Genomic DNA, 15,058 nt, shown 5'->3' on the forward strand with positions numbered 1-15,058 from the left:
TTGGAATAAATGTACAAACTTGGCAAAATCATAAACTCTAACTTAAAATTCTGAAGCCTGATGTACTGAATGGAATGGGTGGGCTACATCAATTAAAAGCCCCCCCAAAATCTATTCAAGATCTTATTCTTTTCCAAAGCTAGAAGATAACCAACAAGATCTTTGTGGTCACCTGGTGCTCTGGACTACAGAACAGAATGCTTCTAGATCACCAACCTGGTTCCTCCAGATGTTTTGGACTATATCTCCCATCAGCCCCAGCTGGGAGTTGTAGTTCAAAACATTTGGAGGACACCAGATTGGAGAATGCTGGTCCAGATTTACTCTACAGCACCAGCTATCAAAATCTGGACCAATTCATTTTGTTCTATGAGATGCAAAGTGGGATGCTAGTCATAAGGAAGCCCTAGATATCCACTGGGAAACCCCCAGCCCACAGGCCTAATTAGGCCCACCAGACCTTTCCACTGGGACCACCTGGCTGTTTTTGCCAAGCTCTACACCTGACACTATATATGATGATGTCACTGGGCCCAAAAGAGGTTTGCATCTGCAAAGCCCTGTAAATGGCACCTTCCAGCAGCATTCTGCAAGCCCTGACTATCAGCTGATTGTCAGGACTTCAAAGAACTGCATCCCACACATGGGATGAAAATGGATCACCTGATATCCTTGTAATGTCAGGTAATCAACAGGCGTGCAGCCCGCCCACCTGTCAAACTTGGACCGTGAGGGGTGGGGGAGGTAAGGATCCAGCGGGCCAATCAGATCCAGCTTCCCACCTTTGCCCTACATATTCCTTTCCTTGATTTTAACGTGGCTCAACTCACCTTGTCAAAAGAAGAAAGAAAATATCAGTGGGGAGAATTGGATCAAGAAAAAAAGTGAACAGAGAAACTGATTCTATCTACACTTTCCTGCATGCTCTCCATTCCTGAGGCGAAAACTATACATCATGTTAATTGCACATCAGCAATTAAGTGAAATAGTCACTGGAGGGAGGGAACAGAACGGGGCCAGTGCCACAGCATGCAGGAAAGGGTTAACTCTTTCCCCTGCCACAGGCCTGGCAAACCCCTCCCAAGCTGCTATCAGCCCTGGGAGTGAAGTGGGAAATAGCCCACAGTGGCTATTTCACTTTTTAGAACTATACTTGTTAATTGCTTTCATGTAATTAACGTAACATGCAGCTTGATGCTGAGTCAATAAGACAGAACTTTATTTTAACTACCCAAGAGAGACCCTTTAACTGTCATGGAAGAACTATAAGCGACAGTTTTCTGTGGCTTCATCTCCCAAGACTTCTGTTTTGTTTATTTATTTATTTTATTATACTTGTATACCGCCCCATAGCCGAAGCTCTCTGGGCAGTTTACAGTAACCAAAAACATTAAAACAAATACAATTTAAAACAGATCTTATAAAAACAATTTAAAACACAATTTAAGAATTTAAACAGTATAAAACACATGCTAAAATGCGTGGGAGAAGAGGAAAGTCTTGACCTGGCGCCGAAAAGATAACAGTGTTGGCGCCAGCCGCACCTTGTCAGAAAGATCATTCCATAATTTGGGGGCCACCACTGAGAAGGCCCTCTCCCTTGTTGCCATCCTCCAAGCTTCCCTTGGAGTAGGCACCCAGAGAAGGGCCTTTGATCTTGAATGTAGTGTACGGGTGGGTTCGTATCGGGAGAGGCGTTCCATCAGGAATTGTGGTCCCAAGCTGTGTAAAGCTTTATAGGTCAAAACCAGCACCTTGAATCGAGCTCGGAAACATACACACAGCCAGTGCAAGCGGGCCAGAATTGGTTTTATATGTTTGGACCGTCCGGTCCCTGTTACCAATCTGGCTGCTGCATTTTGCACAAGCTGCAGTTTCCGAACCGTCTTCAAAGGCAGCCCCACGTAGAGTGCATTGCAGTAATCTAATTTGGAGGTTACCAGACCGTGGACAACTGAAGCCAGGTTATCCCTGTCCAGATAGGGACGTAGTTGGGCCACCAACCGAAGTTAATAGAAGGCACTCCATGCCACTGAGGCTACCCGAGCCTCAAGTGACAGAGACGATTCTAGGAGAACCCCCAAGCTACGAACCTGCTCTTTCAGGGGGAGTGCAACCCCATCCAGAACAGGTTGGACATCCACCATCTGGTCAGAAGAACCACCCACTAGCAGCATCTCGGTCTTGTCTGGCCCCCACCCTCTGGAACTTGCTTCCCTTTGACCTTCGGCATGCCCCCTCCCTGATGACCTTTCGCTGCGCCTTAAAAACCTGGCTTTTCAGGCAGGCCTATGGAATCTCTGGGGTGGGTTAAGTTTTATACTGTATCAGTGTAGGATGGTTTTTTAGATGATATGATATTAATACTGTGATTGTTATGAATATGTTGATATTGTATTTTATATTGTGTACGTCGCCCAGAGTGTCCGTTAAGTCGGACAGATGGGCGACTAATAAATAAAATTTTATTATTATTATTATTATTGTTATTGTTATTGTTATTGTTATTATTGAGCCTCAGTTTATTAGCCCTCATCCAGTCCATTGTTGCAGCCACGCACCGGTTCAGCACATTGACAGCCTCACCTGAAGAAGATGAAAAGGAGAAATAGAGCTGCGTGTCATCAGTATACTGATGGCAACGCACTCCAAAGCTCCGGATGACCACACCCAACGGTTTCATGTAGGTGTTGAACAGCATGGGGGACAGAACTGACCCCTGCGGAACCCCATACTGGAGAGTCCAGGGTGCTGAGCAATGTTCCCCAAGCACCACCTTCTGGAGGCAACCTGCCAAGTAGGAGCGGAACCACTGCAATGCAGTACCTCCCACTCCCAACTCAGCCAGTCTCCCCAGAAGGACACCATGGTCGATGGTATCGAAAGCTGCTGAGAGATCAAGGAGAATCAACAGAGTCACACTCCCCCTGTCTCTCTTCCGACAAAGGTCATCATGCAGGGCGACCAAGGCTGTTTCCATGCCAAAACCAGGCCTGAAACCCGACTGAAATGGATCCAGATAATCAGTCTCATCCAAGAGTGTCTGGAGCTGGCCCGCAACCACTCGTTCAAGGACCTTGCCCAGGAATGGAACATTTGCTACCAGCCTATAATTATTAAGATTTTCTGGGTCCAGGGAGGGTCTCTTCAGGAGTGGTCTCACTACTGCCTCTTTCAGGCAGCCAGAGACCACCCCCTCACCTCCCTGGCCCAGCCAGCTGTTCCATCCCTGCTAGCTTTTATTAGCCAAGAAGGGCAAGGATCCAGCACAGAAGTGGTTGCACGAACCTGTCCAAGCACCTTGTCAACGTCCTCAAGCTGCACTAACTGAAACTCATCCAAGAAATCGAGACAAGGCTGTGCTCTGGATACCTCGCTTGATTCATCTGCTATAACACTGGAGTCTAAGTCCTGGCGGATGCTAAAGATTTTATCCTGGAAGTGCCTAGCAAATTCATTACAGCGGGCCTTGTTTAAAAGCCTGCAACCATGGGAGGAGGAGGACTGGGTAAATGGCTGTGTCAGAGCAGTTCTTGGAACTCACCACATAATCTGGAACTGGGCTGTGGAAGTGACCCAGTCCTCATACTGACATCACAGACCAATTTCCCAGACTGTTTTTCCCCCCACAGACCTAACAAACTCATAATCCCAAATCTTTGCTCCACTTTCCCCAAATCTGCACCCTACTGGGCAGTGGTGGCTGGTGCCCATTTAGACTGGTAGCGCAGAAGGCAGGGAGACCAGCAGTAGGTACAGCCAGAGCCAAGGACAGGCCAAGCCAACTGATTTTGCCCCCATGCTCCTCCCTACTGAGCTCTGGCAACACTGAAACTAAGGCTACATCCACACCAGACATTTATTCCACTTTAAACAGTCATGGCTTCCCCCAGAGAATTCTGTGAAGTGTAGTTTGTGAAGGGTGCTTAGTATTATTAGGAGACTCCTATTCCCCTGACAGAGCTCCAATGGCCAGAGTGGTTTAACAGTCAGCCCCTCTTTCCAGAGAATTCTGGGAACTGCAGCTCTACCAGGGGAATATAGATGTCTCCTAACAACTCTCAGCTTGGCCACCTTTGCCTGGAGAATAAATATGATTTTATTTTATTTATTTTGTTGTTGTTATGAGCCTTCAAGTTGATTATGACTTATGGTGACCTATGAATCAGAGACCTCCAAGAGCATCTGTCATGAATCACCCTATTCAGATCTTGTAAGTTCAGGTCTGTAGCTTCCTTTATGGAATCAATCCATCTCTTGTTTGGCCTTCTTCTTTTTCTACTTCCTTCTGTTTTTCCCAGCATTATTGTCTTTTCTAGTGAATCATGTCTTCTCATGATGTGTCCAAAGTATGATAACCTCAGTTTCATCATTTTAGTTTCTAGTGACAGTTCTAACGCCCAATTATTTGTCTTTTTCGCAGTCCATGGTATGCGCAAAGCTCTCCTCCAACACCACATTTCCAATGAGTTGATTTTTCTCTTATCCGCTTTTTTCACTGTCCAACTTTCACATCCATACATAGAGATTGGGAATACCATGGTCTGAATGATCCTGACTTTAGTGTTCAGTGATACATCTTTGCATTTGAGGACCTTTTCTGGTTCTCTCATAACTGCCCTCCCCAGTCCTAGCCTTCTTCTGATTTCTTGACTATTAATTCTATTTATTTCTTCATGTTTACTTGAGCAAGACAAATTACATTTCCCAGAATTATTTGGGGGAAGCCACGACTGTTTAAAATGCAATAAATTGTCTGGTGTGGATGTGGCCTGAGGAGGAAGAAGCTGACAGCCAGTGCCACTCCCTGGACTGTTTGTAAGTAAGAAAGCAGGCAGGTGGGGCTGGCTGAAAGCAGACCCAGGTTGGTGGGACAGCATCCCATTTGTCCTAATGCCAGCCTCCACTGACAGTGGGGGAAATGAGCATGTGACTCCAATCCATTTACACACAGGGAAGATTGTCACATTACAATCTCTGCACAGGGTCTTATGGGAGAAATCTGTAACACATGAAGCTGCCCTTCTCAGAGGAAACCAAGATGCTCTCTAACAGTATGAACAAGCAAGAGATTATTTAAAGCAACAGGCCCCTTGACACACATACACAGAAAGGGAGGGGTGAAGTACTGTACCCAGATGCAAAAGGTCCTTTGATAGTCGTATAGAAGAAGCAAAGTTTATTGTGAAAGGGGAAAGAAAAGGTGCCCTGGCTGAAATTCCCTTTTCTACTCAGCTTTTCAAGGCACAGGAGCCCTCTGGCATTTGGCCACATGGATGCTTGTCCTTGGCGACCCATACCAAGCAGCTCTGAGCTATAGCTTGAAGCTTCCCGCAATAGTGACACTACATTGGGCACTGCAAGCCATTGTGGGAAAGTTAAAATTGCAGCTCACTGCTATCCACCACAGCTGCCAAATACGTCCATGGCTGCGTGGAGCACATCCCTCTAGGAGGGGCCCACACAGAGCTCTTGCCAAGGGCCTCTTCAAACCTGGTACAAACCCCACCACCCACCCACTGTGGGTGAAGACAGATTTAGCCCTTACTGCAACAGCATCCCCAAATGCAGCACTTTATTTTTTCCCATCAAAGTGAAGGGCATTCACTTATATGGGAGACATTAAAGAGGTTCACTCAGGGGACAGCACTGGAATCAGGGGTATAACTGTCCCCCCCCCCGGTGACTCCATCCATCAAGGATTTAAACCAGCTGTTATCTTTTTAGGTTTGTGTCCTTCTGTCACACTAGACTAGAGTATGACAGAAGATTGGGACTAGGTTGTATATATTTAGATATTTTTTCTCTCTCCAGACACAAGACTCATGAGAGCATCTTCATATCTTGAAATAGTAACACTGAAGAATCCCTGAGTGTGTTATATGCTGTCTAACTGGAAGGAATGTGGAAGAGAGGTGCAGGTAAGTTTGTCACAGCTGGAATTGACAGAAAGGTGGAATCCCTCCCCTATAGGATATAGTCTCTGACTGATTCAGAAGCCCAACCTTATTCCCCCAAGCACATACTTAAAAAAAAAAGTCATGCATTGCATTAAGCATGTTCATTCAAGGCTTGGCACAAATGAAGATCAAAACAAAAACTTTCCACTTCAATGACGAAAATGCTTTGAAGTCTTGTCAGCAAACCCTCTCCCGCAAGAGGCATGTGCTTTTTTTGACCACAGGCAAGCTGTCAATTAACTGGTTCTAGTCAGAACTAGAAGGGCCGCTGCGCTCAGAGTTGCTAAGTGCTCCTCTCCAGACTGAAAAGCTGATTTTGCTCCTAGGGGGGAAATTAACAGAAGTTCTGAGGCTCTTTGAGAGGCATTTGCTTGCTTGCGTGGTTTTTTTCCTCTATTTTTTCCAATCTACCAGATCCAAATCTTTCTGTACCTAACCCTGAAAGCAAGAGTGTAAGCAGCCAAGATGGCTGATTATTAAACTCAATACAAGCGTAAACTTGCCCTCGCACCATCACTGTTTAACCAATTTTGTTGAGATTTTAAGGGCAAGCTAATATTAGACCTAACACTTGTTCCTAATGCGTTTTAGAAATCAATGTTGAAAAATTCCAAAATAGCAGCCAACTGAAATTCATTTTGGGCAATAATACAAATCTGTACAAAATATGTTATGGAAACAAACTGTTGGTTGTAGAGCATTAAATGATGCCTTCTGTGTGAACCTGAGCAAACAGAAATGTAAAAATCCAAGATGGCTGCCAAAAGTTGTCAAGGCTCATGTAACATTAGGGTTGCCAGGTTCAATCCCTGATCCTGTATCTTTAGGAGAAAAGAAAATCAGTCAAGTACAGGTGTTCTTGCAACAGTGTAATGGGAAAAAACAGAAGGTGGAATTCTCCCTTCCCCCTGCACAACTTTTAAAGATACAAAAGACCTCTTGGAGGCTGGACCTGGCAACCAAGAGGTCTTTTGTATCTTTAAAAGTTGTGCAGGGGGAAGGGAGAATTCCACTTTGTGGTTTTTCCTATTACAGGGTTGCAAGAACACCTGCGCTTGGCTGATTTTCTCTTCTCCTAAAGATACAGGATCAGGATCAGGGATTGAACCTGGCAACCCTATGTAACATCAACACAGAAAAAGCCTTCAGTGTCATCGGCTCAGTTCTCTGGAATGCTCTGCCAACAGAGATCCAGCAGGCGCCTTCTCTTTTAACCTTTAAATGCCTGCTACAAACCTTTCTGCCAGGCTTATGCAGGAAATTAAGAAGATATCGTTTTACAATACGTGACCTTTGTTTTTACTGTATTTATAATGATTTTTACTGTGTGGTTGTTTTCTTATTTGTTGTAAATTGTTTTGATTTTTTTAAAAAATGAAATAGCGGTGTACAAGTATATGTATAAATATACATCTACATCTCAACTGAAACTGAAAGATATGCATCATTTTGTTCCCATGAGGAACTCCCTTGTGCACCCAGTACCTGGAGCTGCGCATAGTGCTTTGAAGTCCTGACTTCAGGACTTCAAAGCACCCAATCACCTAATGTCAATGTGACAGGTGATTAACAGGTGGGCAGCCCCAGCCACAAGGCTGATCCTGAGAAGGATTTGGCCCATGGAGTGAAAAAGGTTCCCTGCCCCTTATGTATAGGGTTGCAGCATAAGTCACACTAAGTTATCAAAACATGAACACACTTGAAGAAACACATTCTGATATCTGCACATAATTTGAATATAGATTATATGCTATAAGGCAGTCAGATAAGTGGTAACTGTTGAGCAGTCTGTGAATGAGCTTAAACTCCTCCCCCCAAGAAGAGTTTGGAAGCTTTTGCTTTTAGTTAACCATGCCCTCCAGCGTCGTCCAAACTGTGAACTGTGGTTGAACAGACCAATGACAATCTAAAAACAAGCCAAGATCAAACGATGTATTATGAAGCTGGCTTGTTGAAACTAACCAAGGAATTAAACCATAATTGCTGGCTCCCACAACACAGGAAACTATGGTTAACTAAAAGCAAACTCTTCAAGCTCCCTCTGTTGGCCATAAAGGGGAGGAGAGGGGAACGGAAACATAAGAACCCAGGAAGAGGCTTGACTCATTCACATAGTTCTAAAGTTTAAACCAGGAATGGGGAACCTGTAGCCTTCCAGATGTTGTTGGAATCCAACTCCCATCAGCCCCATCCAGTATACCCAATGGTCCAGGATGACCTGAGTTGTAGTTCAACAAGCATCTGGAGGGCCACAGGTTCTCCATCCCTGGTAAAAACCATGATTTAGTGTTGCATCCAAACATGGCCATTGTTTCATTCCAAGTTAAAAGATAAGAACTAATGTAAAGTTTGAAAACTCTACTTATTAACTCTCTCTATATCTAATCTATATCTATATCTAATTTTCAACAATAAAAAGGGAGAAATGACAAGGGATAGTGACCTAACAGAAATGTGGGATTCATTATGGGCGATGTTCATTTGTTCATTCATTTGTTCAAGGAAAAGGAAAAAGGAAAGGAAAACAGCCTGCAATGCCTCCTGCAGGGAAGGAAAGACCCAACAAGGGCTGCTGCTTCTTCCTGCCCAGGACATTCCCAGACGTTGACATTAGTGGAAATCTTGATTACAACATTGTCATCAGTTTTATTATTACTCATTCAAGCTGCAGCAAAGATTCAGGATATTCAGACCTTTCAGTTCACTAACTTTTTTTTAAAAAAAGGCTGTAAGTTAGTGCAGAATGTAGAAAAAAATAGCCCAATATGTGTATCCACGCTGGGCAATCATTAAACTTGAAACCAAACTGATGAACAAATGGTGTAACCTTTGGCAGACAGCACAAGAAAAATAGGTACTTTTGTGTCATACAGAGGCTGACAAGGTTATTAGAACATCAGGTGTAACTTGCAGACATTTTGATTTTAAAAAGGGAGAAGTGACAAACAAGGATGATAAAAGGTATGTGCACATGGACATTTTTCTCACTCTCAAGGCAGTCCAGGCAGATATACTCATCACTTGACGACTGCCAACATCCATTGATGACTTACATGTATGAATGTATCATTATAAACACTCCAGTTAAAACTTTCATATCATCTGATGCCACCCCAATGCTATTCAACAAAGTGTTTGCACATTCTGTTGATCCTTAACAACCATACAATAATCCAACAAAGAGAAATCAAGTGATGGACACGCATTTATGAACCTATAAGAATAGCGCTTTAGAACCAAAATCATGAAACATTATCATCTGCAAATGCAGGTCTGACAGGGATGATAATAACCTTGTACCATCACATATTTGATTGTGAGGCTACAGGCTGTTCACAGGTTGACTGGCATACAGGTGGTGTACCTGTTTAGCAGGGGTGGATAACATGTGACCCTCTAGATGTTGTTGGGCTGTAGTTCCCATCATCCCTGATCACAGACCATGCTGGTTGAGGCTGATGGGAACTGGAGTCCAACAGCATCTGCAGGGTCACAGGTTCCCTAGCCCACCTGCACAGGCTAGCTCTGCTCATGTTGCTTATGAGGTTTCGACTACACTGAACAAGCATGATAAAGAAATACACTGTGGATCTAAACACAACAGCCAAAATAATCATAGTCAGTTCAACCCGGCCTTCATAGAAACACCGAAAAGTTTTTTTTTAAGTTACATATGCTAGTAAGAATACTTTACATCCAAGAAGTGCTCCAAATTATGTCAAGCACACAGAAAGAATCCAGAAATGTCTTTAGTACAGACTGTGTCTAACCCAACCTTGCCTGACATCAATCAGGAATAACTAAATGGGTTTACAGTACAGAGGAAAACTCCTGGAAGAGGTACATTCAAGACAGAAGCCTTAATAACCCAGGAGAGTACGCAGAGGATTTGAACTTATGAGTAAATATACATTTGACCAAGTTGTGAAGCATTTTTAGGGCAAGAGTTTCTTACATGCACCAAAAAAGTATTTGGGCCTCTCATGATAGTTTTTTGCATCTGTGAATGTTGTTAACATGGAACAGAAAATAGAAATGAACCATTTTTATCCTGAACATACAGTTCAGAATTGAAACATTGTAAACATTTTTACTGCAGCAAAGAAAAAGGTAGAATGACATTTTTAAAATCAAATGTACACTCTTGCCAGTATGAGTTTTAAATTCAAATTACAGATCTGGGAAATTTAAACTTCACTCATTTTACCATCCAAGACAGCAATAGGTGCTATTAAACTAAAGCATTTTAAAGGCATTAAGACCATTTTCACATTTTTTCCACAAAGTGTTTTTGCTGTTCCCACCTCTGCAATTTGAATGCAAAATCTACATTGGTTAAACATTCATTTGATTTAAAATTGGCTGTCTGCCATTTCCCTGTCCCAGGGTATCAGAGTTTACAAGTGTTTCCATTCCAGATTTATTTTTATTTTTTTTTAAAAAAAGGCTTTAGCATCACTTGTGTGAAAAACACCCTGACGTTAAGAGGGAGGGGAGAAAATACAATCTCCATCCCTATACATTTCAAATAAGTGCTACACTTCAAAAGGCCAAACACATCAATCTTGGACTGGGTTTCTGGCTTATACCCATCCTAAACACTTATCTTCTCCTTTCACAATGCCAAAAGCATAACTTGGGGTCCACTTTTAAAGGAGTGTGTACATTTGTTTGCTTGCTTCAATCTTTGCTCAGCCCAAGCTATCCAAGAGTGTGCAAGAAAACCAACTAGATGATCTTAGATTTGTGAGTTGGGAAATAAATAAATAAAGCAGGTAGAATTTATCTTCCACTTTTCATGTCTTTGAAGTTAACCGTTTTTTTAAGAAATCACCACGCTTTCTGAAGATGAAGGAGACAGTGACAGCCCTGTGCATGCAGCGGACACCTAGAATAAGTCATATGCGGTTGCTTTTTGCGAGAGCTGCCACCCCTCCCTCTCTCTTTCGCTCTGTCTTCAGTCTTTTCACACTTGGCTTGGAGAGCCCCCTTTCTCTTTAACCGGAGCCGAGCAAGGAGACGCACTTCGCCCGTCAAAACTGTTGCAAAGAAGTTGGAACCTAAGCTCGCGGCCGGCAGGCAAGCAGGTGTCTGTCACCACGTGGGCTTTGCAAGGCTAATTTGGTGCACTCCAAACAACTTGGCCGCGAAGTGTACGTGTGAATGGACGTACAGTGGCGCGCGTGTGCATGCGTGTTTTATTCGCTGATCGCTCCCAGCCAGCTTTGCAGCCACCACTCCGAAGTGGATTTGTGTCGTTGCACAGATCCACACACATATCGTATATATCGATGGCTCTATTTCCCACTTTGTTCAACAACACAATCCGTTCCCTCCTCCAACGATTTCCATCCCCGTCCGCCTCGAGGAAGAAGCGGGGGCGAGAGAGGGCGGGGGCGTCAACTTACCTTTGGCGTCTGCTCTTCGGGTCCCACCACTTCTAACTTCTTCCTGGTCCCGAGGAACAGGAGGAGAGCCGTGATCCACAGGATCCCCAAGAGAGACCAAGCCAGTCTTCGGCTCAGCCGCCTCATGGTTAATTTGCAGAAGGGAAAGGGAGGGAGGGGAGGGAATCGTGGAAAGCTGGGGGGGGTGAGTCTTCTCTGTCTTTCCAAAGACAGCGAGGCGGCGTGGAGGGTGTAGCGGGCACGCACCCTTCCTCCCCCAGAGAAGCGAGGAAGAGCCCTACCGGCGTGATGAGTCTAAGCGAGCCCCCGCTAGGGACATGGCTCAGGAGCCAGCCTCCTGGCAGCCTGGCGGCAGCAGGAGGAGGAGGAGGCGGCGGCGGCGAGGGGAGTCCCGGGCCGTCCTCCCTGCATGGGGCGAGGAGGAGGAGGAGAAACGGAGAAAGCCGGGGGAGGAGGGGCCAGGGGTGGAGAAAGTAGCAGGGGACTTCCTCCTCTTCCTGCCGCCGACTCGCGGAGAAGCACCGGCCGGCCGGCGGGCGATCCTCTCCGTCTCTGGAGTGTGGCGCTCCCTGCCTGGATCTGTTGGAAAGGCGGGAGGAAGAGAAAGAGGCGCCCGCTTGACACCGATTCCGAGGCGAGCCCGCCAAGCGGCTCTTTTTCCCTCCTCGCTTCCTCCCGATCGGCCCTCGCCCTGGGGAATAGCGGGACGCCAACCCCCCTCGCACGCAGACGCCGGTTGCGGGCAGTGCGCCTTGCTTTGCGCCCGACAGGGTCGAGCCCGCCGACCTCCGGAAAGGGCTCTCTCGCAATCCGCTTGGTGCTGCTGCTGCTGCTGCGGTCGCTCTGCTCTGCGGCTCCCCCCTCCCCCCCCCCCCCGGCGAGGCCGCGATGACTGAGGAGGCTCCGGCGGGGATCGGAGTCGAGCAAGGCAGTCGGCTTGAGGGGGTTAGTGGGGAAGGCGGGGAGGGCGCTTCGCTCCGGAGTTTTCGGGCGCTGAGCCGGCGGCGGAGTTCGTGGCTGGCTGAGCTTCAGACAATCGCTGCCCGACAGCGGGTGGCGGCGCGAGACGCGGCAACTTTGGAGCATTTCGGAGTTCCGGGGGGAATGCCCCGGTTCAACTCGGGAGGGAGAGGGCAGGGATTGGCTCTTCCCTTGTCTTCTGGCTTGGGGGGAAAGGGGGGAGTTCACTTGCAAGCCTTCGGGTTGGAGCCCTGCACAACCCTTGGAGGGAAGTCCCGTTGACCTTTGCGGGCGGCATCGACTGCTGTTCCTTTCTTTTCTTTTTGTTTAATTTTGATTAATTTTGCAGACAAGGCTACAGAGCATAAAAGGCAAGCGCATGAGAGAAACCCCTAGAATATAACAAAGGTAAGTAAAAATAAATAAGATCTGAAACAGAGGTGGTTGCTTAGTCCCTTCACAGGTTCCATAGCAGGCAGTTTCCAAGATTCTGGGCGCTGATCTCCGAGGTCAAGTTTTTTCACCCTTAAGAGTTCCGTAAACTTGGCGAGGGCCGCCGTGTAAGGGAGTTTTGACAGGTGACGCTAGAATTCCCTGGGACTTCGGCCTGGGTAAATACGCATGGGATTCCAGCTGCACACTTAGCGATTCAGTGGACCTGACTTTCCAGTAAACATGCGAGAGTAAGCCTGCTCAGGCTGCAGCAGTTTATTTTATTTTGCTTTTGCTCCCAGCCCCACCTTTCTTTTTCATTTTCCACCTCTGACCTTTGCAACTGATTTGAACACTGGCCAGATTGTACAAGCATTTTTTATTTAAACACACGCACAGGGCCAACTCTCAATAATAAGATAAGCTCAGCCCTGCATCCACTGAAATGCTAAAGAAATTGAGAGCACTCTGCAAATGAAACAGAAAAATGGAAGTCTCATTTGCAGGGGAAGAAATTAGAGGAGTTTCTGCACCACACGATTAAAGATCATGATAGCTTTTTGTAGATTGTTAGTCCCTTAAAAAGAGCATATAATCATAAAATTTGTGTTGTGTTAATGGCTGAATCAACAACATTCTATCTCTATCTCTCTATCTCTATCTCTATAGGATTGCAGGACTATTGCTTGTCCTGCATTTACAATACGCAGAGGTGCACACAGACATCAAGAGTGCTGCTTCACACAGGCACGTTGTGGCTAATTCCACACCCTCCTCCTCCTCATCCAAAGACACTGTGGAAAAGGGGAAGGTGTGAGCCAGTGCTCCTCACAGAATCTTGACTGAGATGGCTTATTTTTGGAGATGGTGCAAGCACAGGTTTTTTGCATGTGCTGGCTGTGAACGTATCCAAGGAGTTCTGCTTCTTTAAGCAATGTGCTTCTCTCTCTCTCTCTCTTTGGTCCCTGGGGCTTTTGGAAGGGATCAGATGAAATGTCTCTTTGCATGGGCAAAGCAGTCCTGAGAGAGGGCTGTCAGGAAGAAGCTAATGTGCCTGCAGTGCTCTACTTTGACAAAGCCGGATAACTGGCCTGTCATTTCCTCATAAGCACTTGTTGTGTAGCAAATGTGTCCAGAAAAATGACCAGCATGCAGAAATTTGTACTGTCTCCACTTCCCACACCCTGCAGCATTCACAGCACAACCTCACCGATGTCTACTCAGAAGTAAGTCCTGTTTAATTCAGTGAGGCTTACTCCCAGGTAAACGGGGTTAGGATTGCAGCCTAAGTCATTTGAGGTGAATCCACAGTCTGAAAGGGGATGGAGATTTCCCTCCCAATTTACACACACTTCCCTGCTTGTTTACCTAGAGGCAATTTTTTCTTTACAAGCCTAAACATAAATTTCTTTCCAGGGCAATAAAAGTTTTTTTTCTCCCACTCCTCTCTTGATAACATTACCACAAAAGCCAAGTAGAATGAAATGATATTAGAGTGGCATCACATAATTTCTGCAGAGACAATTGATCCTTCGGAGTCTAGCTGCTTATCATTTTATAGGTCAGGTCAGGAGAGAATTGTTCTCCTAGAACAGTTTAAATGACAAGAATGAAAATTCGCCTTCCCCAGCAGCGTAGGATGACTTTGCTTACTTCCACGTGGGTTTGTTTTTACTAACCTTATCCATTGTCCTAGAAACCTCACTAGCATCTTCACATATTTCCTGTTGGTCGTGGGTGTCAATCATGCAAACAAATGTCAGGAAGATCTGGACATAGATGATCCGATGAAGGTTATATTAGCTGATTCTACCCAGCCCTGCAATCCTATAGAGATAGAATGTTGTTGATTCAGCCATTAACACAACACAAATTTTATGATTATATGCTCTTTTTAAGGGACTAACAATCTACAAAAAGCTATCATGATCTTTAATCGTGTGGTGCAGAAACTCCTCTAATTTCTTCCCCTGCAAATGAGACTTCCATTTTTCTGTTTCATTTGCAGAGTGCTCTCAATTTCTTTAGCATTTCAGTGGATGCAGGGCTGAGCTTATCTTATTATTGAGAGTTGGCCCAGGGCTGCTTGTGCGTTTTCCATTAAACATTGATCCAGCAGTTTGCAACCTCCCTGGCTGCCCATATTTCCTTAATTTTTTTGGTAGCAAAATATTTTCTTTTTTCCCCAATTCCAACAAAAGATGTTTTTCAAAAGCCCTGTACTATGCTTGCAGGATGCTTCAAACCAAAATTAGTACAACTCAGCACTTCAGTGGCCCCTGCAAATAGATGTAGCAT

At 45.3% G+C, this 15,058-nt stretch overlaps 1 protein-coding gene across 1 annotated transcript in view; it reads right to left on the reverse strand.

Moving 5' to 3' along the window:
- The window catches only part of GALNT14 (polypeptide N-acetylgalactosaminyltransferase 14), a 366,983-nt gene extending 355,213 nt beyond the window's left edge, over positions 1–11,770 (reverse strand). The window contains exon 1 of the mRNA XM_061624997.1: positions 11,369–11,770. Within this exon, the coding sequence (XP_061480981.1) occupies positions 11,369–11,494 (126 nt within the window). The 5' untranslated portion in view covers positions 11,495–11,770. The remainder of the gene's footprint in view (positions 1–11,368) is intronic.
- Between the last annotated feature and the right edge of the window lie 3,288 nt (positions 11,771–15,058).

This window comes from Rhineura floridana, chromosome 4 (assembly GCF_030035675.1).
Source record: "Rhineura floridana isolate rRhiFlo1 chromosome 4, rRhiFlo1.hap2, whole genome shotgun sequence".
NCBI classification, from domain to species: Eukaryota; Metazoa; Chordata; class Lepidosauria; order Squamata; family Rhineuridae; genus Rhineura; species Rhineura floridana.